General features: G+C 35.5%; 6 protein-coding genes across 13 annotated transcripts; 4 read left to right on the forward strand and 2 right to left on the reverse strand.

Annotated features, from left to right (window-relative positions):
- Nucleotides 1-2,056: 2,056 nt before the first annotated feature.
- Nucleotides 2,057-12,589, forward strand: stol (voltage-dependent calcium channel subunit stolid). The gene is made up of 25 exons (XM_088047996.1): nucleotides 2,057-2,418; nucleotides 5,379-5,460; nucleotides 6,312-6,422; nucleotides 6,475-6,697; nucleotides 6,750-6,881; nucleotides 6,945-7,237; nucleotides 7,287-7,397; nucleotides 7,452-7,644; nucleotides 7,692-7,828; nucleotides 7,924-8,004; nucleotides 8,051-8,131; nucleotides 8,179-8,253; nucleotides 8,348-8,467; nucleotides 8,514-8,585; nucleotides 8,638-8,779; nucleotides 8,826-8,871; nucleotides 8,926-9,113; nucleotides 9,166-9,253; nucleotides 9,361-9,393; nucleotides 9,803-9,907; nucleotides 9,983-10,235; nucleotides 10,282-10,639; nucleotides 10,686-10,986; nucleotides 11,036-11,234; nucleotides 11,280-12,589. Exons 1-25 carry the CDS (start codon nucleotides 2,297-2,299, stop codon nucleotides 11,382-11,384), a joined length of 3,651 nt encoding a protein of 1,216 aa, XP_087904122.1. The 5' UTR covers nucleotides 2,057-2,296; the 3' UTR covers nucleotides 11,385-12,589.
- Nucleotides 12,590-12,685: 96 nt separating this feature from the next.
- Nucleotides 12,686-14,008, reverse strand: LOC148167464 (uncharacterized). Its single transcript, XM_088048008.1, has 3 exons — nucleotides 13,503-14,008; nucleotides 13,331-13,458; nucleotides 12,686-13,282 (listed from the first exon to the last, which is right to left on the reverse strand). Exons 1-3 carry the CDS (start codon nucleotides 13,814-13,816, stop codon nucleotides 13,242-13,244), a joined length of 483 nt encoding a protein of 160 aa, XP_087904134.1. The 5' UTR covers nucleotides 13,817-14,008; the 3' UTR covers nucleotides 12,686-13,241.
- Nucleotides 14,009-14,304: 296 nt separating this feature from the next.
- Nucleotides 14,305-14,793, forward strand: LOC148167465 (uncharacterized). Its single transcript, XM_088046909.1, has one exon. It carries the CDS (start codon nucleotides 14,305-14,307, stop codon nucleotides 14,791-14,793), a length of 489 nt encoding a protein of 162 aa, XP_087903035.1.
- A 681-nt stretch (nucleotides 14,794-15,474) lies between these two features.
- ewg (DNA-binding protein Ewg) lies at nucleotides 15,475-21,171 on the forward strand. 5 transcript variants are annotated; one of them, XM_088047997.1, is made up of 9 exons: nucleotides 15,475-15,711; nucleotides 17,007-17,235; nucleotides 17,284-17,408; nucleotides 17,458-17,883; nucleotides 17,933-18,235; nucleotides 18,555-18,695; nucleotides 18,798-18,951; nucleotides 19,046-19,185; nucleotides 19,264-21,171. In XM_088047997.1, exons 2-9 carry the CDS (start codon nucleotides 17,034-17,036, stop codon nucleotides 19,468-19,470), a joined length of 1,698 nt encoding a protein of 565 aa, XP_087904123.1. In that variant the 5' UTR covers nucleotides 15,475-15,711; nucleotides 17,007-17,033; the 3' UTR covers nucleotides 19,471-21,171. The 5 variants fall into 5 exon arrangements, with proteins under 5 accessions (XP_087904123.1, XP_087904126.1, XP_087904127.1 ...); XM_088048000.1 differs by having other exon boundaries at nucleotides 15,476-15,711; nucleotides 19,061-19,185; XM_088048001.1 differs by having other exon boundaries at nucleotides 15,477-15,711; nucleotides 17,933-18,073.
- Nucleotides 21,172-21,264: 93 nt separating this feature from the next.
- LOC148167467 (neuroglian-like) lies at nucleotides 21,265-23,208 on the forward strand. 4 transcript variants are annotated; one of them, XM_088048004.1, is made up of 5 exons: nucleotides 21,265-21,375; nucleotides 21,984-22,075; nucleotides 22,388-22,575; nucleotides 22,625-22,804; nucleotides 22,854-23,208. In XM_088048004.1, exons 2-5 carry the CDS (start codon nucleotides 22,006-22,008, stop codon nucleotides 23,109-23,111), a joined length of 696 nt encoding a protein of 231 aa, XP_087904130.1. In that variant the 5' UTR covers nucleotides 21,265-21,375; nucleotides 21,984-22,005; the 3' UTR covers nucleotides 23,112-23,208. The 4 variants fall into 4 exon arrangements, with proteins under 4 accessions (XP_087904130.1, XP_087904133.1, XP_087904132.1 ...); XM_088048007.1 differs by lacking the exon at nucleotides 21,265-21,375 and adding an exon at nucleotides 21,383-21,441; XM_088048006.1 differs by lacking the exon at nucleotides 21,265-21,375 and adding an exon at nucleotides 21,627-21,777.
- Nucleotides 23,209-23,266: 58 nt separating this feature from the next.
- On the reverse strand, nucleotides 23,267-24,026 carry LOC148167468 (cytochrome c oxidase subunit 5A, mitochondrial-like). The gene is made up of 2 exons (XM_088048009.1): nucleotides 23,793-24,026; nucleotides 23,267-23,651 (listed from the first exon to the last, which is right to left on the reverse strand). The coding sequence occupies exons 1-2, from the start codon at nucleotides 23,921-23,923 to the stop codon at nucleotides 23,327-23,329; spliced, it is 456 nt and encodes a 151-aa protein (XP_087904135.1). The 5' UTR covers nucleotides 23,924-24,026; the 3' UTR covers nucleotides 23,267-23,326.
- Between the last annotated feature and the right edge of the window lie 468 nt (nucleotides 24,027-24,494).

Consider the following 24,494-nt stretch of genomic DNA (forward strand, 5'->3'; position numbering starts at 1 on the left):
TTAGGTTATAATGTTAAAAGTTACACGAGTTTACCGAATTTTTAGAAGCTTTTGCAATTTTCGGTTCGATCATTTAGCCGTTCTTTATTTTTAAAATAATCTTTAGTATGTTTCAACTTGTTGATAGAACGAAAATGAGTTGTTCAAATTAATTAAAATTGAATTAAATAATTACACGCATCAGAAAATATTCATTACTTCAAACCGTCACAAAGTAAAGATACGAGGGTGTCGAAGTGCGAACCAGTAAAATTGGATTATTGCAATGAAATTTATTTGCTGAGATGTTGAGACGTGCACTACATTTACAACTTGTCGCAATAAATAAAGTTCTTTTTTGATGTATGCGAATGCGCTAATGTTACTTGTTTATGTATTCCATCCGTTTACCCCTAATTACAAAAAATTAGATTAACTGCATGTACAAGGAATTTGAAAGAGTTACTGAGTTACGCAAACATTATGAGGAAATGGAAAAGTGAGTGTGAGCCGCTTTTCCACGATTAATCACCCCTTGCTCACTTTAATTAAACCCATTCAATATTTATACATAAATTAACTATAATAGTTTACGCTTAATTACAAAATCTCTGCGATAAACCCTCGATAAATCAACTTGCCCGGAAAAACCCGCTTTCACAGAAAACTACACTTATTGTGTCCAAAACAAATATGCTTGTGTTATTAGCCGCCCCAAATTACCAAAATTCCGACACAAATACACAGAACTACCCAAAGAAAAAATTCCGAAATCTGACTAATTTTTTAAAAATGGTGGATGCGCCTCTGAGATGGAATAATCCTCTAATTTGGCCAACTGTCTGGAATAACAAGAACAGACAGAAATTAAATGCGTTTTTTCAAGTAGACATGCAACCATGCTTGCACGGTCTTTACTAAAATTGTTTTCAAGAGATCGCCTCTTTAAATGAACACAAAACCCTTTATAATTTAAGTTGGGTATCGAAAAAGCCGATACACAGCTGGAGGTTGTAAATGATAGATTTTGTTCGTTTGTCTGTCGGACTGTACGATGCCCGCAAAAAGGTGGACCGACGGATTAGTGAAAGGGCTTGAAAATGTGATCAAAAACACCAAAAGCAGCAAGGAAAACTTGGTGGAATGGAAGAAGAGTGGAACAGTGACGAAATTGTAGTAACAGCGCCCATCATCAAACGATTATCTCCGACTTATACTGTAATAACTACACGTTTTAATTTATCGCCGCGGTTAAATCTGCCTAAAAATTACATAATGCGACAATTACTGGAGCTACCCTCAGTTTCCTCCGTTCTCTCGTTTTTTCAAAGCATATTTCAGCGGCGAGATTGCCCGAGTAACTAGACGAAATAAATTCATTTTAATCAACCTGTTTTAATATGAATCAGTTGAAATTTGTTGTATCCGTTGTATCAATTAGAATTTTCCTGTCAATATTCATTCATTAATGTGGGTGAACGCGGCGCGTGTATTAATCAAGTGCCGTTTTCGAACTTCATGCAGTTTCATGATTAAACTAGTTGAACACCCACGTCTCTTGTAATTCTTTTTTAAAGTAAAAGCGTGGGCTGTGATGATGTCGCAAATTTGAGACAAATCGAAATTAAAAATCCACTCGAATCTTATTTAAACCTGTTGCGGGTCAACTATATCAAGCTGTATTAATGAAACAGTATTTATTTGTCTCCAAATATGAAGAAAACAAACTGGAAAACTGATAAAATGTCAATTTTTCAATGAAGCTTAAAAATGGTGGATGCGCCAAAAGCTCCAATTTTATGAAATGCGCCCATAACAAACTAAAAATCAGTTTTCAAAACTGAAATTTACAAATTGTGGTGCATGGGAAAAATGGTGGAGGCGCCAGGTTTAGTTCTTGAATTACGTGACTTCCTGTATGTCTTTGGTTGGTGAATGAAAAATTTGAATTTGTTGGCGGTAAAAACGCATCCTGAAAGTGGAAGCGTGTGGAAACACGCATCCGGGTTGAGGTGGCGGGGTATCGACGAAGCGCTCCGGTGCGATTGGAGTTTTCCGTAATGTAGTGAGGGCGGCGTCGGCGCAAGAATGCAACCCCCAAATAGATTAGGCCGACTCGGGGTGTGTACTACAGCCTAAACGCCACCGGTACAATTCACCCTTGCTCACGGTTCTAATGAAATTAACATGTGAAAAATAGTTAGAGTGAGTGTATGACCGGTGAAAACGATGCACAAGACAAGCGAAAATCAAGACTGATCAAAATGCACTTAACCCTCGCAGATTGACCGGAAGTAGTGTAAATTTTCCAGTGAACATGGTGTGTGAGAGTCTTGTGCGAAGTAGGACCTTCAAGAAACTATTTTACGTGATTATCGTTTTATTCGTTAGAATTTACCCGGTATTTATGGATCAAGGAGAAGACATCCCCCATAACGAGTAAGACTCGAATCTTATAACCCTCTGACGTAATAACCTGCTCAAAATACGCAATTAAAGCCACGGAGCTCGAATTTTTCTCCCGCTTTGCCGAGCTTTGTGGCTGTCCGAGCACACGAGGACAATTTTCAATTTTTTAACACTGAAATTCAACAAAACAAAACAACTTCATTAAATTTGGAAAATCTGAATCACGTGTAAAACTTCCGGATACCAGTCATCCCCCAAACGTGACAAGCTTAGTAACTGTATTTTACCCCTATAACCTAATAAAACTGATATTTGACAAGTAAATATGTACTACAATTCACCTTATTCCAATGGATGACGATTTCACCCTCTATTTTCTTATAATTTAGACTTTTCACCTTTCTATTCACTGAAGTACCCTTTTATTTGCATATTTTACAAGATACTTATTGATTTTGTGTTCTGACGCTTAATGAGGTCCTAAAAACAAAATCACCGAGAAAAACCATTGTGAGACGGTTTCTACGATTTCTTCCAAATCACAAGCAGAAATGTCCACAACACGTGATCACACTTATCGACTCTTATCCAGCTACATGCATGACCTATCCCAAAATACAACCGGCTTCAGATGAAAATAAAAGTAATACACCTTTCCGGAAAATTGATTTAAAATTAATTAAAGAAACAAATATATTTGAGAAAGAAGCAAAAAGTTTTCATGAGATAAATTGCACATACCACGCATTTTTAATAGCTGATTGTTGGCTATGTTTAATGGCAGCTATTTGCGTGAATTACCTTGTCCGTCTCCACCATTAAGACTTTTATGCAGCCACAGCAGCTATTTAATAATAGAAAAGTGTGGTTTTATAACTAGTTTTTCATTAATTGCACCTGTTTTTAAAACGTTTGCATTCTTTTTATTAAAGGTTTATTAAAGCAAATATCAGGTTTTCTAAAGGATTAATTACATTCTTTCAAGTTCTGGGCCCCACAATTACACGAAAATTTCTAAAACTGCTCAAACATTCTTTTTTGTAATAAATCATCTACATCCCGATATTTTTGCTGTTTAAGTTTCTCATTTTCACTGTTTGTTTTGGCCATGATATTAAGCTCACAATTTACATACTCATTCTCTTGAGATTCACGTAATACGTGTAATTTATCAAGTTTCACTAGGACAAATTCGTGAGAGAATTAGAATTCAGCAACTGAGAGTAAAAATAAATTTCACTTCTTAGCTTTCATTGCATCTGCTCTAAATCGGTTCTATCAAGATACACACTACACATTAACATAAACGGGTGGCCCAAATAATCGAAGAAAAAAAAATTCGAAAGCTTAATTCCAAAGGTACACAAAAATTTAGAACATTTACTTCTTTCCTTGAGAAGGCGACGAAGAAAGCCGACTTTCTGAATAATTACTTAATTACTAAAATTAATTATCCAAGAAAAGATTTAATTATGAAACAATATACATACATAATTAATTATAATTCTGACCATCTTGAGCAAATCACTTATTTGCATCAACAACGAGAAAAACCAAAATTATACCTTTTATACATTTTTTCAGTGGATTATGAATGCCGCGTATTTCACGACTATTAACTTTTATTTTTAAAAGATTTGTTCATTCAAATTAGATGAATTACATTAAAAATGTACTATTTGTAAGGTTACAATAAGTAATTTGTTTCTCCTTACATAGCAAGGTTAGTAACCCTATTAGAATATGATAGTGTCTGTTGTCTACTGTTTATAGGTAATTTCATTAAAGTGTAATATTGATCAAAAGTAATATGTAAAACATAAGCTATCAATAAACCTATAAACCTTTGTTCCACTTACAGTATTTCTCGTACAAATAAATAAAAACTGTGTTCATGTCATTGGCACGAAAAATGAATTATTTCCTCACCTTTTTACGTAAAATCTGTCATTACACTTAACTCTCTACGACATATTGTTTAATAAAAAATTTGGGCGTGTGTGTTTTACCGAAAATAATCTGCTTCTGATGTGAAAATGTACAATTTGTATTTATGGTTATTTCTTTTAAGAAATATCAGATATTTATTTAATTTAAAATAGAAATTATTTTTTCTCATTCAACAAAGTTAAAATAAGAGAAATAAAAGCATTTGATTCACCTGCGACCTTTCTTATTTTCCGATTGCAATTATAAAATTTTTACGACATCAAAGAAATGTCATCGTTTCATTTTGCGTGGGTTTTTAACGAATGAGAAATAATTTCGATATTTATTAGTTTTACTGTCAGCAATTGGAGGCCACGAGTGCACGCCTTAGGAAAGTAACATCTGTCACATCGACGACGAACTATAAGAATTAGTTTCGGAATTTTTCGATCAGAACTTTGGGATTTTTCCTAGTTTGTCTCTGCTGGCACGTTTTTGGAAAATTGGGTGGTTTATAATTAATTTTTACGTAGGCGTGAAGTTTTTTCTATTTTCCAACGGCATTCGCTGTAGTCATAAATTTACAGAGACTATGGGAAATTTATTCATTAGTGAGCAAACAGGCTCTTTATACTTTGTTAGGAGAAACTCGCGTGAAAAACCATTGACATAATTATGCCAGACTCGGCGTCTGTTCATATTAGTGCTACCCTTGTGAGTTGAAGCAATTTTGAAAAATATTGTTATGTGTCGGGTCCAAGAAGTGATTCCCGTAGGACAGCAAGGGTCAGAGCATAAGACAGGAAAGGGTATGTTATGCCAGAGGTAGAGGGTGTATTGATCTACCCCTACTATCGTTCTTGCCAGGCTAGAGGGGACTATTCTTGCCTTTTAGATTGAGAAAAGCCGTAATCTACAATTTTCATAATGCTTATACCTCCATAATTTCACGGCCTCAATCAATATCGTTTAATGTGCCTCAAATTCAACTAAAATTCGCGGCTTTTATGGATTTTTCTCGTCGAGTTCACTTTTTACGCGCTATGTTTTCTGTGTTTCAGAGTGAGGAACTGGGCGCTCAAATTTGGAGTAGATTTGTGGCAGTATGGCAAATTGTCGACAAGAATGAACGAGTTACAGAGGGTAAGGATGCTTAAACAACGATCCCCATATATAAAAGTTGAGAGATCCAATTCAAACCGACGTTTACAGCTCACCCATCTCATACAACCAAATACAATAGCTCCTATGTTTTGGCGCATTTTCCAATAATATCCACTTTTATCTTCAAATTATTGGCCTTTGAGCAATTTTTGCATCACATTGTAGATGCGGAATCATCTACCCAGAAATTTCAACCCCACCTTGAAAACAGCACATACATATTTAAAACCCCCAAATCGAACAAAACATTTTTTCGTTCGTTTGCATGTATAAAATTTAAAGACAGCAAAGCATTTGTGACGCGTGATTGCAGTCTGGTGGAAGTTATCGAATAAAAAGAAGATTCGATTTAAATGACAGTAATTGGTCCTGGAAGGTATACGAATCGAAGTTCTCGGTTATGAGCTTACAATGAATATCGTGAAATTAACCCTCCCTGAATTTAATTGAATTTCCAATCTCGACGTCGTCGCTCACCATTATCCAATGTTTTTGTCATTTTTAGCTTTGTCTCATAAAGTATGCTCACAGATAAATCTTCAAAAATTAAAAGTTTTTCAATAGAGTCACACTAATTCATCTTAAATTTAATAAGTTAGAGAAAACGCCATCCATCCATTAAGCAGACTTTGCTTTATATAAATACGTCGCAAGAGCTCGAAAGTAAATAAGTCTTTGTGTTAGTGAATAATCTAGAAATATGTCGGTAAACCACGTTTGAAGCTTCCAAAGTTCCTGTAGGTCTCAGTTGTTTTGTTATTAGAAAGAAGCTTTGCAGCTTGTGAGGATTTTATATGCTGCATAGTGTTGACTATAAAAATCAATTTCAGAAATACCACGACGAAAATATTAAAGTTGCTAGAAAGGATGGCTTGCTCCTGATCAGAGACATGGCCAAAGAGGTCCAGAATATGATGAGTTTCAAAATTGAAGCTGTTAGGGTAAGTTTACTCAACTCCTTCGGTTAAATCCCTCAACAGGACTTTTTCCCAGAGGATAACAGAGTCGGCTGAACAAGCTGCTCTGACGCCACAATCTGATAACGGACAACCCTTCCGTTACTACAATGCTAAAAGACTGAATTCGTTTGGTCCTGATGGTCGCCCGGTGGAAGGTACCAGGGAAATGACACTAACGCCAAATCCTCATTTCGACCATTTGCCAGTTAACAGTAGCCTTAGCACCGTTCTCGTTCCACCAAGTGTAGAAGAATATGGTAAGCACAACTTTACTCCAAAAAGAGTTTAGTAACAACTGAGTTCAATTAGATTCGGAGGTTTCAAGTGCTATTCAGTGGTCCGAACATTTAGACCCTCTTTTTATACACAATTATGAAGATGATCCATCACTTTCTTGGCAATTCTTTGGGAGCTCTGCTGGATTTTTAAGGAGGTACCCAGGTAAATCAACTTGGCCCTCATCGCACACTGATCCAAAAAATCTATTAAAAATACATTCAACAGGTATTGCGTGGCCCCCTGAGGATATGTCAACAGTCTGGCAACGTCCCAGAAATTCGCGTAACGTATACGATTTTCGATCCTCGGCATGGTACGTTTCTGCAGCAACCTCACCTAAAGACATAGTAATCCTCATTGACAACTCTGGCTCAATGAGTGGTCATAAATCTAACCTCGCCAGAGCCACAACTGAATCCATTTTAAACACTTTAGGCGACAACGATTTTGTTAATGTGTACAAATTCTCCGATATCACAGAAGAAACAGTTCCTTGTTTCAAAGATATGCTTGTGCAAGTAAGTTCTGACAGGCTTCGACTTGCGGAATTTAATAAATTGTTTTAAGGCCAACAACGAGAATGTTCGGTGGTTGAAAGAGTCTCTGGCGACGTTTAAATCGGAAAATATTGCCAATTTCACTGCAGCGCTCGTTACAGGGTTTGAAATTCTACATAAAGTAAGCGAATCGACGACTTTAAGTCGATTATCTGATTCGGATTTATTGTTTTAGTATAATAGGACAGGTCAGGGATGTCAATGTAACCAAGCGATCATGTTAATCACTGATGGACCACCATCCAGTTACAAAGAGATTTTCAAAACATACAATTTCCCGCATCATCCTGTTCGAATTTTCACTTATTTAGTAGGAAAAGACTCCAGCAGCGCCCACGAAATGCACTGGATGGCGTGCGCTAATAAAGGTAAACATAAAGTCCATCTGACTCAATCTGACTATCTTAAATTCTAGGGTACTACACCCGAATCGAGAATTTTGGCGAGATCAATGAGAAAGTTCTCCACTATATCGAAGTCTTGGCACGACCAATGGTCATGTACCAAACCGATCATCCCATTCAGTGGACGCCAGCTTACGTGGGCGGTCGAGTAAGTAATATTGAATTCGTATTCTTTGATAGAAACTGATAACCATCTTTTATTATAAAAATGTTTCCACTATTTCTAACTTCAAATACTTTCAGGCTGACAGCTTCCTGAACGACAAAGTAGGGCAATTAATGACGACGGTAACCACGCCAGTTTTCGATCGACGGAATCACACGGTAAAAATTTCCACCCTTAAGCAAACGTACTGATTGAAATTTGCAGATTCGTGTTGCTAACTTACTAGGAGTAGTAGGCACGGACGTGTCTGTCGATCAAATCAGGAAATTAGTTCCACCATATAAGGTAGATATTTTAAAAGGTTCCACAGATATAACTTGAAATTTTTTCAGCTTGGTGTAAATGGGTACTCTTTCATCATTAACAATAATGGGCACGTTTTGTTCCACCCCGACTTGAGACCTTTGGTAACTGTCTAGAATGCTGACGAACTGGTTACATGATTTTGTAACCAGTAGTTCAGTTTATTTGAAATTTCTTCTTGACGACTACCTTTTTCAGCAAAGTAACGAGTTGTATGAAGACACTTTAGAGCCACAGTATATCTCTGTGGATCTAACTGAAGTCGAATTAGTGGAAAATGAAAACGGCCCACGCGAGAATCATTCTGTTCTCCTCGATGTAAGCCAATTAGACGTTTCTATAAATTAGTAATCTTTTTTTGCAGCTGAGGTACGATATGATTCAGCAAAAAGAAGGAGAGACAGAATTAGCAGTGAAGATCCATTACGACAACGTGGTGAGTTGTCCATAAAATAAGTTTATAGAAACACTAATTAACAAATTTTTAGCGCCGCGTTACAACGAGAAGGCATAAATATTTTTACACCCCAATTGAGGGCACGCCTTTCTCGTTGGGGTTAGCAATCCCAGAACGCTACGGCATGTATGAGTTACTAGCGGAGCAGGAAATCAAACACAGCCAAAGAAACGGTGAGCATCCCTTTGTGACATCACGTGATAAACACTTTTATTATAGTTACAGACTATTTCAAGGGTAATAACTGGAAAGTACACCCCGACTGGTAATTACTTGCACATACAAGTAGCAATTCCGCCTAACTTTATCGTACTTAAAGGGTCTATTGTGAATATACGAGTGGTGCGTCAGGCGAACAGTGGTTTCGAACAGCAGAAGAACGAGTTTTGCATTTTTTATCCAGAAGTCGACGACCAGGCTGGAAATGGATGTCTTTACGACCACGTTCGCCCTCTCAACGTGAACATCACCACCAAACGACCAAAAAGGATAAAGATGCTTATTTTTGTAACTGCATACAAATATCACCAGTGCAAAGTACTATTTTTCTTCATTACAGGTGATAAAAATCTTCTTCAGTCGCTCGTTTTAGATGCCATGGTAACTGAAGAGTTAGAACGACACAATACACCCTCTGAAGACACTCAGTAAGTTCCGATAAGACATTGTGCATGTTCCTCAACACTAATGTGATATATTATAACGCACTAATTAGTTTTAACGAGTTAATTTACTAATTTTCTCTGCACAATAGCCCTATTGGCACACTTTTGGTACAGTTGCAAAGGTAAAGTCATCAAGAAGATCCTAGTGTTGTCCTTTGATAATTTTTAGACCATCGAAGCATTTATTAAGGCCAACAAGGCGCACACATCTGACATGGGCATACAGGGCGGAAGTTAATCAAAAATTAAAAAAAAAATAAAAGACGCCAATAGTAATAAATGCTTCATGCTACTAGCTTAGTTAATGTTTCTCTTCCAGGGTACAATATTCCTCCACTGTGCATTTAATTCTAATATTGCTAACAGGAGAAAGTGAGTATGATGTAATAAAGTGGAAAAAGACAAATTAGGTACTTGGATCATCGCGCTCTTCGCCTGCCAGTTTATAAATATTTTCGAATTTCAGGTTTTATTGTACGATTCTTTTAAAACTCTGCTCGCGGTCCTAGTCTAACGCAGGTGTACTTGCAGGCAAGGACATCAGATTTTTGGTCTCACTTTGACTTTCGTGGCTACAAGAAGTGGACTCCTTAGATGGACTGATCATGTTAGTCCTGGGGAAAAACCGCCACAACCGTAAGTGCTCAGTTTAGTTTCTGGGGTTGATTGTTAGTGGTCTTTGTAAACGAGTTTTTTTTTTATTTGTCGTAGGCATTTTAGCGATTCGAACGTGAAAGCAATGGACGAAACTTGGTATAAACGCGCAGTAGACCAGCATTCCATAGAACCAGAAAGCTTTGTTTTTTCTGTACCATTCGACAGTAACTTGCAGGAGAATCCTTTAATCACAGCAACTCATGCGGTTTTTGTTGAACATAACGGTCACAGAGCTCCTGCTGCAGTAGTTGGTCTACAGTACCAACATTCCAAATTAGCGTCTCTCTTCTTAAATATTACCTCAAAGGTAGAAATCTTGAACTTTTTGCTTGGAATAATCTATGAACTTCCAGTGTACTGAGACGTGTCACAAGACCTGTGCCAGTGAGAAATTGGATTGTTACGTGCTTGACAATAATGGTTTTGTTATTATTTCGGAAAAAACCGAGCATACTGGACAATTCTTTGGTCAAATCGATGGAACAATCATGGACTCGCTTGTTCAGGATCGAATCTATAAGAGAATAACTGTGTACGATTACCAGGGGGCTTGTTCTAATAGCAAGAGTCATTACAGTGCGGATGGTTACAAAATCAAACCATTTGATCCAATCAAATGGTTTTTCAAACATTTAGTAAAATTGGTGATTTTATTGGTGGGTAAAGTACAAACGGTTTATGGGACAGCGATCGCTTATGCACAAGATGAAGGTAAGAAATCTAATTTTTCTGTAAAATAATAACGTGATTCCTTCAGGAGATCAATTAGAAATCATTTATTCGGATTACGACACGAATTTCGATCAGTATCCCACGGGAGAAGATGTTATGGGTGAACAGGATCCCATTATTCCACCTCCGTTTACGAATACACCTTCCTTCGTCCCTCCTTACGAATCTGATCCCATGGAAGGCGTGGATATGGGGCAATTTGGTGTGAGACCTTGCGACCGAAAAGTTGACTTGTATATTCTTCAACCAGACAAACTAAATGTTAGTGGACAAAGCGATCCATTGAAGGGTAAACTGACAAACTGTCATGTGACAGCTTGTGAGAGGTAATGACACTGAAAGAAACTTTTTTTTTGTAATTTCCCAACATTGCAGACCATTTAGTGTTCAGAAAATTCCACATAGCAATTTGATTTTATTGGTTGTGGACACTTTGTGTCCTTGTGGGAGCAAGCAGTTTAGCATTGCTCCGCAAGAACTGATTTACGATACAGGGAACGGAGGCTGTTTGCATAAACCTAAGGATAGTTTATATAGAAGACGTCCACCGAAATGTATTAATTATCATCCAGAGGTAAGAAGTTGTTGCGTAATTTATGAAGGTAATTTTTTTTTGTAGGAGAGTGAAATCAATATTTGTGGTAAGGCATCGATAACTTCTGTTAGCATCGCAACTCTGATGATTATAAGCGCGATGCATTACATTTTAGCCCTTTTGTCGTGACTGTAAGTTACCTTTACATGACATACCTTTAAAACGTAAAGGCGACTATTGTTGCCCTTCATAGACTACGAAATTTCTTATATAACAAGTTCATTTTTATTTATGATCACAAATCGAAATTCTATTATTTAATAGCATAGCGAGCCGTTTTTTAAAGTAAATATATAATATATTGACAAAACTAGTTGAATTTTTCATATAATTTATAAAATGTGGAGGTAATTTTGGGTGTATTTGTACATATCAAATGTTGTACTATTTATAACCTGTGATTTTCACTGAAAATTGCAAATCCGTTATTATTTAGTACGTATTTATTACGACAATAATTGAGTCTCTTCGTTGGATTTTATTTCGAAATGTACTGATCGGACAGGGCTGTGATGGTCGGCGGAGTCTGGTGACCATCACAGGCCTGAACGACCTGTAACTATGACAATACTTATAGTAAAACTGTGAATATTGGCATACAGGTTACTTAGAGTAGTCAACATAATCTGCTGTTGTAAATAATAAAACGAGATCTGTGTGTCGTAATAATTAGTTCGAGGAATAAATTTAATAGCAGTTACGTTCGAATGCAAACATATTTTCTAATTATAATTACATATTGTAAGTGCCAGTTTTTCTACTGACTTCATTTTTTCGTTATTTAAAATATAAGACAATTGCAAACGTTTTGCTTTGTTTTGGTATGTGTCAAAAAGTATTTGTACATTATAAAAATTAGAATTTGTACATTATTAGATACAATTAATGTATGGAATTTATTTCAGGTAATGTAACATAACTATTTTAAATAATTGACATTAATTAGTCTACTAATGTACATGTAGCTAGGGTAAATTTTGTAATTAAAAGTTACTTATTTTGTAATGTGGGGTGAATGAAAATGTCAATAGTATAGTGTGTTTGATACAGCCATTTTGGTTAGATCGAATTATGCTAACTTATTTCGTAAACTTAACTACACTATACTAAAACTGAGTCTTCCAATTAAAACAAATAATTAATTGTAAGTTATTATGAAAATATAGAGAAATGTAGTACTACTAATGTATTCAATTTTAAGCAACATGTGTAGAACAGTTATCGAGCATCGTTTATTTGTCAAACGTTGATTGTCTGTTGTATGTACAATTCATACTAGACTTCACCATATCTTAAATGAATTGCATAGTTTTAATTAAAAACTAATATATTTACCAAGTGTCTACTTATTAACCCAAACAAAAATGAAAATTAGCTTTAATAAAACAGTTTCAACTTCAAGATAAAAAATGGTAAAAAACAACTCTAAATTAATATAAACTTTTATTTTTGAATATTTACAACTATAAACACGTATATATCTTAAATAAACCTGGAACAATGTCTTTTCCTGTTTTTTTACAATTTTTCAAATTGACGCAAGTGAACACGTTTGGTATTTTGTTTTGATCACAAAACACCAACTTTCAAAAAGGGTACTTAAAATTTGTTCTAACTTGTAGCGCAATGTTTTTTTCACAATACAGTAGAACCTCGATTATCCGATTTTATATATTTTGATTTAAAAAACGGTTCAAATAATTGTTGCCTTAAAACGTATGCTTATTAAACAATTCGATTATCCGTGCAGGCTTCGGTCCCGAGCAGCACGGATAATCGAGGTTGTACTGTATTACAAATCTTCTTAAAACCACTTTGATACAATTAAATAATGGTATGCAACAAAAATCTAAATCATAAAATTTTAAATATATCTCTTCAAGTTATTAAATGAAAGTTTGAATGGCCATGATCTCCGTTTTTAGGCGACAGTCGCTGAATATTGCTTAACACAATTCAATTAATATTATTGAACACGTGAATGTCCTACACTGTAATACTGTCAGAGGAGAAAGATACAGTTGAGGCTAAAACAGATTTTATTACAAAAACAAAAGACTGACAGATTTACTAACCACTTGGTGATGAATCAGTTTCATGATTGAGATCAGTGTTACACAAGTCATTTTTTAAAGCAAAAGTAAGACTTGATAGCTTTTCTATTTCTTTCTTAGAACCCGCATCTCCTGTATCCCAATATTTACTAAAAACAAAAATTAATATCCATTTTAAATGTTTCAGTACTACCTTATATCCTCCTTCAGTCTGAAGTTTTTTCTGCGTATATTAAAAAGATGATCTGAAGATCTTAGGCGCCAAGGCTTTAAATAATTTGGTCGGAAAATACATCGCCATCGTCTTCTTAAGACTTCCTTTTCCACTTTATGTTGATCAACAAATTCTCTAATTAATGATTTCGGGTCATTATGACTTTCATTTTCAAATTTAGGTGAGTACTCAAAGGTATAACTGTCTGGATAATCTTCTGTTTCGTCCTCGCTGAATTCATAATCCAACTCGTCAAATTCATCATCAGATGTGCGATCTTTTGAAAAACTCATAATCGCTATATTATTAACCTCAAGAAGCGAAAAGGTTGAAATTTTTTGTCTGAGTTATTCCTTTAAAAAACATAAAATAACGTTTGATAAAAACAATGTTCATGTTGTCTCTAAAAAAAAAGAGGTTATGTCCACGTGATGTACTGCAAGATTAAATTAATGTTATATGCGGGTATGTCAATTACCTTATAAATTTATAATAAATGCAGAAAATCTCTGTTTTTAACAAACATTAAATTTTCTGACTTTGAAGTTGAAATATAAATAAGACTCTGACATTTGACATTCCCAGACTAAAAATTACTAAATCTAGGGACTTTAGTCAAATTCGATCACAATGACATCTACGGCGTCCACGTGCATCAAATTAGGCGCAAAAATATAAATTGTGTTGGTTGTCATCAACTTAACCCAACTTTTATCAGGTTCTTTTTGTATTGTATTTCTCCGCATTTTCTTATTATTACTCAACTTTTTGTTACAGACAAATGAACGTACATAGAGCTCACTTCCTTGTTCAGGATCTGTTATCCGCAGAACAAAAAAGCGAGTATTTTCTGAAACACGAGATAATTTTCACAAATGTTATACTTTGTGGAGTAATTACAAGAGTCGAACAAATATTTGATGAACAAGATTTTTTCATTTTCACAGTTGATGATGGCACAGCATGTATTACCTGTGTGTTATATGTGGATCCAAATGATACTCAATGTGTTAACAGTGAAAAGATAAGGGAGGATGACATATGTCACCCTGAGGACTCGGTAATTAATATGATTAAATTGTCAACTCTTCGTTTGGAGCGACTTAAGAATCTTTCTAAAGATTTTAAAGTCAGTGATGACGTAGAGTTGATTGGGGTGTTAAAACAAGAAGAGGATTTGAGATACATTTTCATTGAGGGAATTCAAAAATTGGATGTTAGTCAAACAATAGCTAACAAAAAAATTGTTTTTGCTTCTACGAAGTATTAATTTTGAAATAAAATTTGGTTACGTTTTTCCTATTGTCAATAAACTGTTAAAAAAAAACGATTATTTGATTCCTAAAAAAGGTGTGTATAAGCACACAATTGATTGATGAAATTACGTCACAGTTGTATTTCGGTGGTCATTTCCGTCAAAATGGTATATTTGGCTGAAATGAAACAAAATATCTCTGTTTACGTTGTACTGATAAGAAATCCAGAAGAAAATCCGAGCGAGATGCATAAGGATGCTGTTTTAAATAATTTTTACATGCGTCATCCCAAACCTTGACGCGCCACTGGTCGGATGCGAATGGAAATTTTTCAGAATAGCGCTCTGGAGTTTCAAATTTGAACTCCTAAGCAAAAAGAAGGAAATTGTTTATTGATTTAAGCGGTGATTATTTTCACAGAATTTTTTCTGAATCGATTATCACTAAGTTGCCGTATTTCGTGTATTTCCTTGAATTTGCGTTCGTCTACTATTCGTCAGGGGGCGCAACATTCGGGGAAATCGTGAATTTTCAGAATAGCAGTGTAGAATTTGTTTAGAGAAGCAAAATCGTTTGTGGCATTGAACAAAACCTTGTAGTATCGTTTGGGAGTGTAAATGTTGGTGTAAGTAGTGAAAATTCCCGAAAATTTTTGGAAATCTCTCCGTTAAAATTCCCACAATTGTCATTGCGCAGACTCCTATGAAGTGTTTGTGAGTGAAAACAATGTCGGGCATTACCAACACTGCTTGCTTCGATCGATATCAGAGAATGTGACGTAAATTTATCTGTCATTGTGCAAGGCGAATATTTACCCATGTAAAAATGTTGTACTGAGTGTTGTGGACGTGGCAAGTGCGAGAAGAAATAAATAATTGTGAAAAATGCGGTAACAGACATGTTTTTCTGTTAAATGTGTAACATACACGCAGGTGCGTACGCAGCCGTACTAATAATTTTAACTGGGCCTGCTCCATTGCTTGGGGACGCGCGATTCACTCAAACAAAATTCCTTCAATTATATTCAAAAATGCGTTCGGATGCAATTGGGCCCGTGGAAACAAACGCGTGCCCTCCGCCGCCTTCTGGCTTTAACAAACTTTGGAAGCCATTTTAGTTAAATGTCTTTCTTCACGACACGTCTGGCGCCAAACCTCTGCCCTTTTGCGCAAATACTGTTTATGTTCATGTGCATGTGTTAAAAATAAGATGCACAAATGCAATGCATCAACACAACACACGATTTTTCGCAAATTCCTAATTCAGACCCTCAATCGAAATATTTTATCTATAGGGAATGTTGGGGGCAAGGGGGAACATCAATTATTGATTTTGTACTGTAGCATTTATACATATATCCTATATTCCAATAATATATTCACGTTATTAACTATTTCAAGCTAAATTCATTATATACTACATTCTACTGTTTTCTAACTTCTCAGAAATGATGCTAACTAAGAAAATCACCTATGAGGTAGGTTAATCTAGACATAACCTCAATAACTTGTAAATCATCCAACTGTTTACATCTCCAAGTCTAACTACAATTCAAAACCAACTCACTTTTTTAACTAAAATTATTACTAGGTAACCTAGTGCGGTATATTATATAATAACAGTGTAGTCATGTGTTTGCAAAAACCCACAGAAAATCTTTACTTCAGAACCACTGGCAATATTTTCTTCAATCAGTCAAACCGTTTTCTTCCCAATATTGTAACCACAACAGCATGTTGATCTATATGTGAATAAGGTAACACTCTTGCTACAATTCCACTTGCCTCCAATTTTCCATTGAGACAACCAGAAATTATTCTAGGGCCCAGTTTAACTAAAAGAACCAAAGCTAATCAAACTCATGGGCAAAAACGATAATATCCTTCACCTCCGAGGAAAAACGTTCCAGAGGATTTATCTAATTTTCTTATTTGAAGCTGAACTATTCTATTTACCATATTTTACTATTTGATTTCGCACATCGTCAGCAAACAAGCCGAGATATGACAAAAAATGAATGCAAATACGGTTTTTAATTAAATAATTACGTGTACCTTTTTTACCCAGTTTTGTGTTTTCCTTGTACGCCGATTCAATCTACTTTTTATCCGTGTTATATAGTCAATTTTTCTTTGCCAAAACGAAATGAACATAACGGTGGCTACATCCAGCAAATTTTGTGTTTTTATCTTCGATTTTGTCTTAATGAATGTTGCTGTTTGTGCAGGGGGCCCGTCTTCCACACTGCGGGTAAATGGTTTTGATAATGAATACGTCAAATGGCAATCAGGCCAATAGTGAGGAAATCGCAATGGTTGTTGGTTCACCGATGTCAATCCAATCCGATGATGACGATGACAATTGTCAGTCGTCAGCGGGGTCGGCCTGCGAAGAAGGATCCGACTTCATGACGGCGGCAATGGACGATGAAGTCACTGCTCAGTTAGCTGCTGCAGGTACGTTGGTCTAGTCGTTTTTGAATGAGGTAATGTTTGGATTTCTAGGTCCAGTAGGTGTCGCCGCCGCTGCAGCAATTGTCTCAGCGAAGAAACGCAAGAGACCTCATTCGTTCGAAACGAATCCTTCTATAAGGAAAAGACAGCAAAATCGTCTACTCAGGAAATTGAGAGTAGGTTGTTTTAAAAATGGAATGAAGTTGTAATAGTTGAGATTTTTAGCAAACCATAGATGAATTTGCAACACGTGTAGGTCAGCAAGCTATAGTTTTAGTCGCCACTCCTGGCAAACCAAATATTAGCTACAAAGTGTTTGGAGCTAAACCATTAGAAGATGTAATTAAAAATCTCCGTGGAATGATCATGGAGGAACTCGAGAATGCGTTAGCCCATCAAGCGCCCCCACCAGTACAAGACGATCCGTCTCTTTTCGAATTGCCTCCTTTGATTATTGACGGTATCCCGACACCGGTGGAAAAAATGACCCAAGCACAACTTCGTGCTTTTATTCCTTTGATGCTAAAGTATTCTACCGGTAGAGGGAAACCTGGATGGGGGCGCGAATCTACTCGACCACCATGGTGGCCAAAAGAATTACCATGGGCTAACGTCCGAATGGACGCAAGAAGCGAAGACGAAAAACAAAAAGTTGTAAACACGACAAGTTTCGCTTTGTTTTTTATATTTGAGCTTTTAGATATCTTGGACGCACGCGTTGCGACAAATAGTCATAAATTGTTACAAGTTTCATGGCAGAGAAGACTTGCTACCGGCGTTTACGGAAGAAGATGAAAAGGCCAATGCCACAGCTACTGCCAACGCCAATGTCAGTACATCGGTTGGTGTTTTAAAAATGCATTCCTCAGGAATAGTACCTACACATAAGATACAGATCCAAGCTAACGGGTCGCCCCAAATTATTGCTGCTTCGCCTGATGGCTTGTCAGGGTCCTCTGCGCAGGTTTGCCTCGATCCTGCAGGCTATAGTTCTGACGTTGATGTGTGTAGCAAATTTTATAATATGAGTGTTGTCATTTTATATCATTTTATTTTTTTTTCCTTAATTTTTAGTTATCATCTCTTTCAGTGATTTTATTACTTATTATTATTATCTTTTGATGCCTGCTTAGCTTGGTTTTGTTCTTTATTACGTTCAGTTTTTATTAGTACACACCTGAAGTTTATGCAAACGTGTTGTAGATTTCTACTTTATAGTGCGTTTTTGAATGCCAATTTCGTCATTTAAAAACGTGGTATTACATTGTTATACTGTCTAAAAAACCACAGTTCATTATTAAATGAGCAAGTTTTTTTTTTAGATAACAACACAATACACCCCCACGGTACTACATACAATTACCAATCCAGATGGTACTGTCAGTATTGTCCAAGTGGATCCCAACAATCCCATTATTACCTTGCCAGACGGCACAACAGCTCACGTTCAGGGAATGGCCACTGTAAATATCCTTTTATTACTTCCTGTGCAGTAAAAAAATGATACTGCAACGGTGGGGGTAGTTTTCTTTGAATTTTTTTATGACGATTGTATAAATTTGCAGATTCAAACTGGTCAGGGTGATGGTACACCAGTTCATACCATCCAAGCAATATCCGAAAGTGGCTCACAAGGTGAGGTTGTCGATTTGAATTCAGTGACAGAAGCGACACTCAATTCGGAAGGCCAAATAATATTAACTGGGGAAGATGGCCATGGTGAGTGTGAATTGGAAAGAATAACAATTTGCGTTGTCGATTCCTTTTAGTTGTTTTCTTTTTGTTTATTTTGCCTATGACCTAATCTGTTCAGGTTACCCAATTTCAGTAAGTGGCGTGATTACCGTACCTGTAACTGCATCAATGTACCATACCATGGTAGCAAATATTCAACACCTTCATACAAACAGTGATGGTACAGTTTGTGTTACACCAGTTGTCCCAGTACCAAAGGTGAGTGAAAAAATGTGTCGATGGTGTTGTTTTATGTTTATTATTGAACGGGGTTAACACTTTTAGTCTGTTAATAAGGTGGAACCAAATAATGGCGACAACATGGAAACGCTGGCCGTGACACCGAGCGGATTAACAACACATTCGATGATGATACAGAGTTCAGGTAATGAGGGGCCACAAGTTTTACAAGTTTTATCGCTAAAAGATGCCACGGTTTTAACAAAAGCAATGCAAGGTATTGCTGATGTTAAAACGGAAGAAACTATTTTAAGTGACCAATAGACGGTACTGTTGATACAGAAGTAAATATTTATAAAGTATCTTCATTAATTTTATATAAATAGCTTTTTCTTATCTTTAGCAAATCGGTTTTAAAAAAATTATTGTTGTCTGAAAATTATTATTTGACTGTTAGCAAAAGTGGTGGTAAATTCATTAGTTGAAAACTTATTAGGGTATATGTTATGTTTCTGGATAAGTGTGGTAAACCTTGAAACAATGAACATTAATTAAACTATGCTGTATATATATTTATAAATATATTAAATATAAGGTTTTTGTGCTAAATTATAACGTGTGTGTACAATTTTACATAACTGCAGTTCGTGAATCGTACAACAGCTTCTATTTCATTTTGCGCAAGTACTTAGATCATCCACAGACGGCCAGGCCTAAGTAGAGGCGGGTAACCATATAGCAAGCATACATTTCCAAAATGTCTATAATTCATGAACAACGACCTTTTTACCGTAACAGTACTTATGTGATCTTAATGTTTGAAGAACCGTGATCGTCTTTCTTTTGTACATCTTATCGTGGGTATTGTTATTTACGAGCAATCTAGTATTCGACAAATTATTTTTATTTTGCGTTTTCCCACTTATCTAAAACATGAAGCACTAATACTACGTATTTTACTAGTCACTTTTGGCATAATAACGATGTTAGTTTTATAATGAAAGATTAGTGTTCAGAGAGGGTATTTAACATGTATCAGCGTATTAGTAAACGTCTCATTTCTCGGTCAATCTGTGTTAAGTTGTAACTTTTTATACATGTGCATATTAAGTGTAAGTTTTCTGTATATTCTGATTATTTACTTTAATTTAAATTTGTTAATTATTTTTAGTTTTATTGGGTATTTTAATTGTTAGTTCACTGTGCACTAGAAAGGTTTTATGTGTGTTTACAAACAATGGTGGTTGTTTCTGGTGTGTATTGTATGGTTCCTTTTGTTATTTGTGCCATACATTTGCATTGCTTGCTTCACTAGTTTTTTTTTTATATATATATTTTGGTGAATTTCCATTTATTGTTAATTTTGTATTATGTAAAGAACCAAATATTAATTAGGCTTGGTTTAGAATTTCGTGCCAAAGGCATATTAAAGTACCTTCATTAAATAATTTAATATTAAGTTGTTTTACTCATGATTTTACGGGATCTTTGAAAATAGCTAGATCAAGTAACAATTTTTTTTTTTTGTAAAAGTAAGAACACTGTACATTGTATATTTTACAAATCTCACTGTAACTAACTTTTTGACAAAATAAATGTAATAGTTTGTTTCAATGTGGTGTGACATGTTAACTTTTAAATGTTATTTTTATGGTATGCATGTATATTAGACTTTAGATCTATATGGCCAATTACCTGTAGTGGTAACGAATTGTAGCACCATATAAACATCACACTAAAGATATCTTCCTCTTATCACCCTATTAACACAAATTTGAAGATATCTTTCTTTGTTTCTGTTTATATTTAATGTGCTGGCACAAGAGGCAGTTGTTTGTCCATAAAATTAAGAAAAGATGTATATTACACTTTACCAACTGGCCTTAAGTTATTTTGAAAAAAAAGATGCCTTTGGTTCTGCGCACTAATAACGAAATTTTAATGATCTTGGCCTGATCATTAATTCAAACTTGTAAATTTTAATAGAATTCTGTAACTACCAAATAAAACTATCAATTATGACAATAGTTATTTTCATTGACCTCTAAAAGTCAGAGAAAATATAGTATAAGTGAAACTCATAATTTTTTATTATTATTTATGTAATAATATAACACATTACATGGACTTATTAAATTAATTGTTTAGTGAATGTCATAACAGACTAGTGCAAGCTCTGGCTTGTCATATCCCAGCTCTTCAGGTGTTTCAATTCCTAACTCCGTCAAGGTGGGTCTTGTAGTGTAGTGATAAATCGTTATCATGGACAAATAACATAGATTTTGAAATATTTTGGTGAGTTTTAAAAGCTCAAGATGTATCTTGATAAGCGAGATAACGGAACTGCCAACTTCATTGGTTCATTTGTCAAATGAAAGAAATGATCAAAAATAACATATTTATGAACTACAAGAAAAGTGGTGTCTGCCGTTGACAATTCATTGCAAAAATTTATCAAATTTCGAATTTATTACTTCTTTGATGACAAGATTTCATTCTAGTTTCACTTGCATCACTTCGCTTGTTTTTTTTCAATCCTTTAGTTAGTTGATTAAACATTCCAGTTTTAAAAACGCGGTAAACTGCTAGTCGGCAAGATTCTATTACTTCACTGTTAATAACGCAGAATAGGTAATAACAACCAAAGAAACCACTTCTTTAAAAACTTTTGTTTTTTTTTTCTATCAAGTACATTCCTCGACATAGTTCTTGGGTACAGTCCCAAATTTCGGGCCAGGATCGACCTTCGGACCTCACTAGGGTTTGATATGAAGGATATATATAGAGATGTTACGAAAGAGCTTATCCGTTATTAATTGCTTCTTTTTTTCTTACAGGGCTAACTTACACATCACAAATATGGCAAATCAATTCATTTTCAGTTTGTTGTTGACGGTATTAAGTTTATCATGCTCATTAGGACAAGAAGGTGAGTGTATTATCGTGTTAATCAATTTCTTTAGTGCATTTTTCCTATTACACTAAAACTGCCGTTAGACGACCAGACCGACATTACCAGTTGAATTTGTAGATGACTGCTTCGGTATTTGTATATTTTAGTGGGGTGGTGTTAATGTATGCCATCGAATATGCATCATTTGAAAGTTTTCAACGTTGTCGTTTCATAATTAAAGTGAACTCAACGGATTTTTTTATTAAACAAAAGTTTTTTGGGCAGTTTTTACCAATCAATAATGATAAATGTTTACTTTGAATGCATACTAAAACTCTCAAACTGTAGATGTGCCCAATCCGCCCTCAATGGAGGGAGTCGAGTGCCACCCCAGAGATGCCACCATCAAATGGAAGTCAATGGGTGACAATCGTGCTCCGATTTCACATTATATAGTCGAATACAATACGACATTCACGCCAGAAACGTGGACTGCAGCGTATAATAGTGTTCCGGCCACCGATCTGAGCTTCAATGTAAGATCAAATTTATTAAAGAATGGATAGAACTTTTTACGCTTTGTAGGTACCGATGAGTCCATGGACCAATTACACTTTCCGAGTGATCGCAGTCAATAAAATCGGTAAATCTTTACCGTCGACTCATTCTGATGTTTGTCAGACTGAGCCCGATGTGCCATATAAAAATCCGGACAACGTCAAAGGTGAAATTGACAGCTCCGACAATTTGATCATTACGTGGACGGTAAGACGAAAAATTGAACAGTGTGAGATATTGAAGGTTTTTTCTTTAGCCAATGCCAAAAATCGAACATAACGCAGAGAAATTCCAATACCGAGTGTTTTGGAAACGAGATATTCCCGAAGTACCTTACGAAAGCTACTATATTACAAACTGGAAGACGAAGCGCTATATTGTCGAAAACCAACCCACCTCCCAACAGTATAGAATAAAAGTCATAGCCATAAATGCGAAGGGTGTCGCTAACGTGGCGCCGCAAGAGGCAGTTATTTACCAACCAAAAAATGATGCATTTGGTTCTGCGCTCTAATAACGTAATTTTAATGATCTTGGCCTGATCGTTAATTCAAACTTGTAAGTTTTAATAGAATTTTGTAACTACCAAATAAAGCTATCAACTATGACAAGTTTTTTTCATTGACTTCTTAAAAGTGGAAGAAAATATAGTATAAATGAAACTCAAAATTTTGTATTATTATTTATGTAATAATATAACACATTACATGGACTAATTAAATTAATTGTTTAGTGAATGTCATAAACAGACTCTAATGCAAGCTCTGGCTTGTCATATCCCAGTTCTTCAGGTGTATCAATTCCTAACTCTGTCAAGGTGGGTCTGACTTCCTGGACAATGTATGGGTAAATTTCATTAACTTTTCCTCCACATTTATCTTTCACTGCTTCAAGAATCCTAACAGCTAAAGCATAGTCATTGACACGGCGGCAAGCTTTCAAAGCAGCAATTAAGATTTTGGGCTCTGGGACCAAATCGTGACCACAAAGATCATTAATCCCTTGCCGGATTTCCCAACCATCAATATCCTTCCTGTTGAAGAAGTTCTCATACCTGAAACCAACTTTTCCATTTAAATTTCAAGCCACGCCAAGTCAACTCAGTTAAAAAAATTGGGATTTGCCAATAATAGTTCCTTTTTCCCATTTAGATCAATTTTCTTATAAGATTAAGGTTATGAATTACGTAATTTACCTGGAGTCGAATTGTTCGTCTGTTTCAGTACTGTGCGATGACATGAATCTGGTTGCTGTAATGGAAGGTTTGGAGACATTTAGGGCCCCTTTTACAAGGGAGCTCACACGGAGCGCTGTGGTGCGGAACATTTTTGATAATTCTCAATAAAACAAAATATGGCGTGAATTTACGATCAATGACAGATTGCGAGAGCGAAGTTAACTACGCAACTGCAGCGCGACTGCGTAGTTCGCATGTCGCGGTGGCGTGTCACAATAAGGTTCGGCGCGGAATTTAAACTCGAAATGAACACTTTTTTGAAGGTTTTTGTTGAACGGACGACAGAAAATAGAAAAATATTTTTATAAGAAGTACCAGTAGACCAATAACACGCAGCATTGTTGAAATAAGAGTAGGTTGATTGCAAACATATTCATTGGAACTAATTCCGGTGGGGATGATTTTTTTTAAATACAGAGACGCCGCAAGTTTTTTTTTTGCTTATTGCAGCTGAATGAGTGAGTGGGTAATCATAATATTTTTTGGTGATATAATTGGTTGATTGCCAAAAAATAATTTTCCTTCTTCGGTGATGACCTGATGACCAAAAAAAAATTGTGATACCCTGACATTTGGTAAGCAGATGAAATCACGACTTTTGCAATAAATGCATCACTCAACATTTACATGAATTTAAAATAATCAATATTAATAAATAAT

Source organism: Gnatocerus cornutus, chromosome 10, assembly GCF_029298725.1.
Source record: "Gnatocerus cornutus isolate USDA-ARS CGAHR chromosome 10, icGnaCorn1.1, whole genome shotgun sequence".
Lineage (NCBI taxonomy): Eukaryota > Metazoa > Arthropoda > Insecta > Coleoptera > Tenebrionidae > Gnatocerus > Gnatocerus cornutus.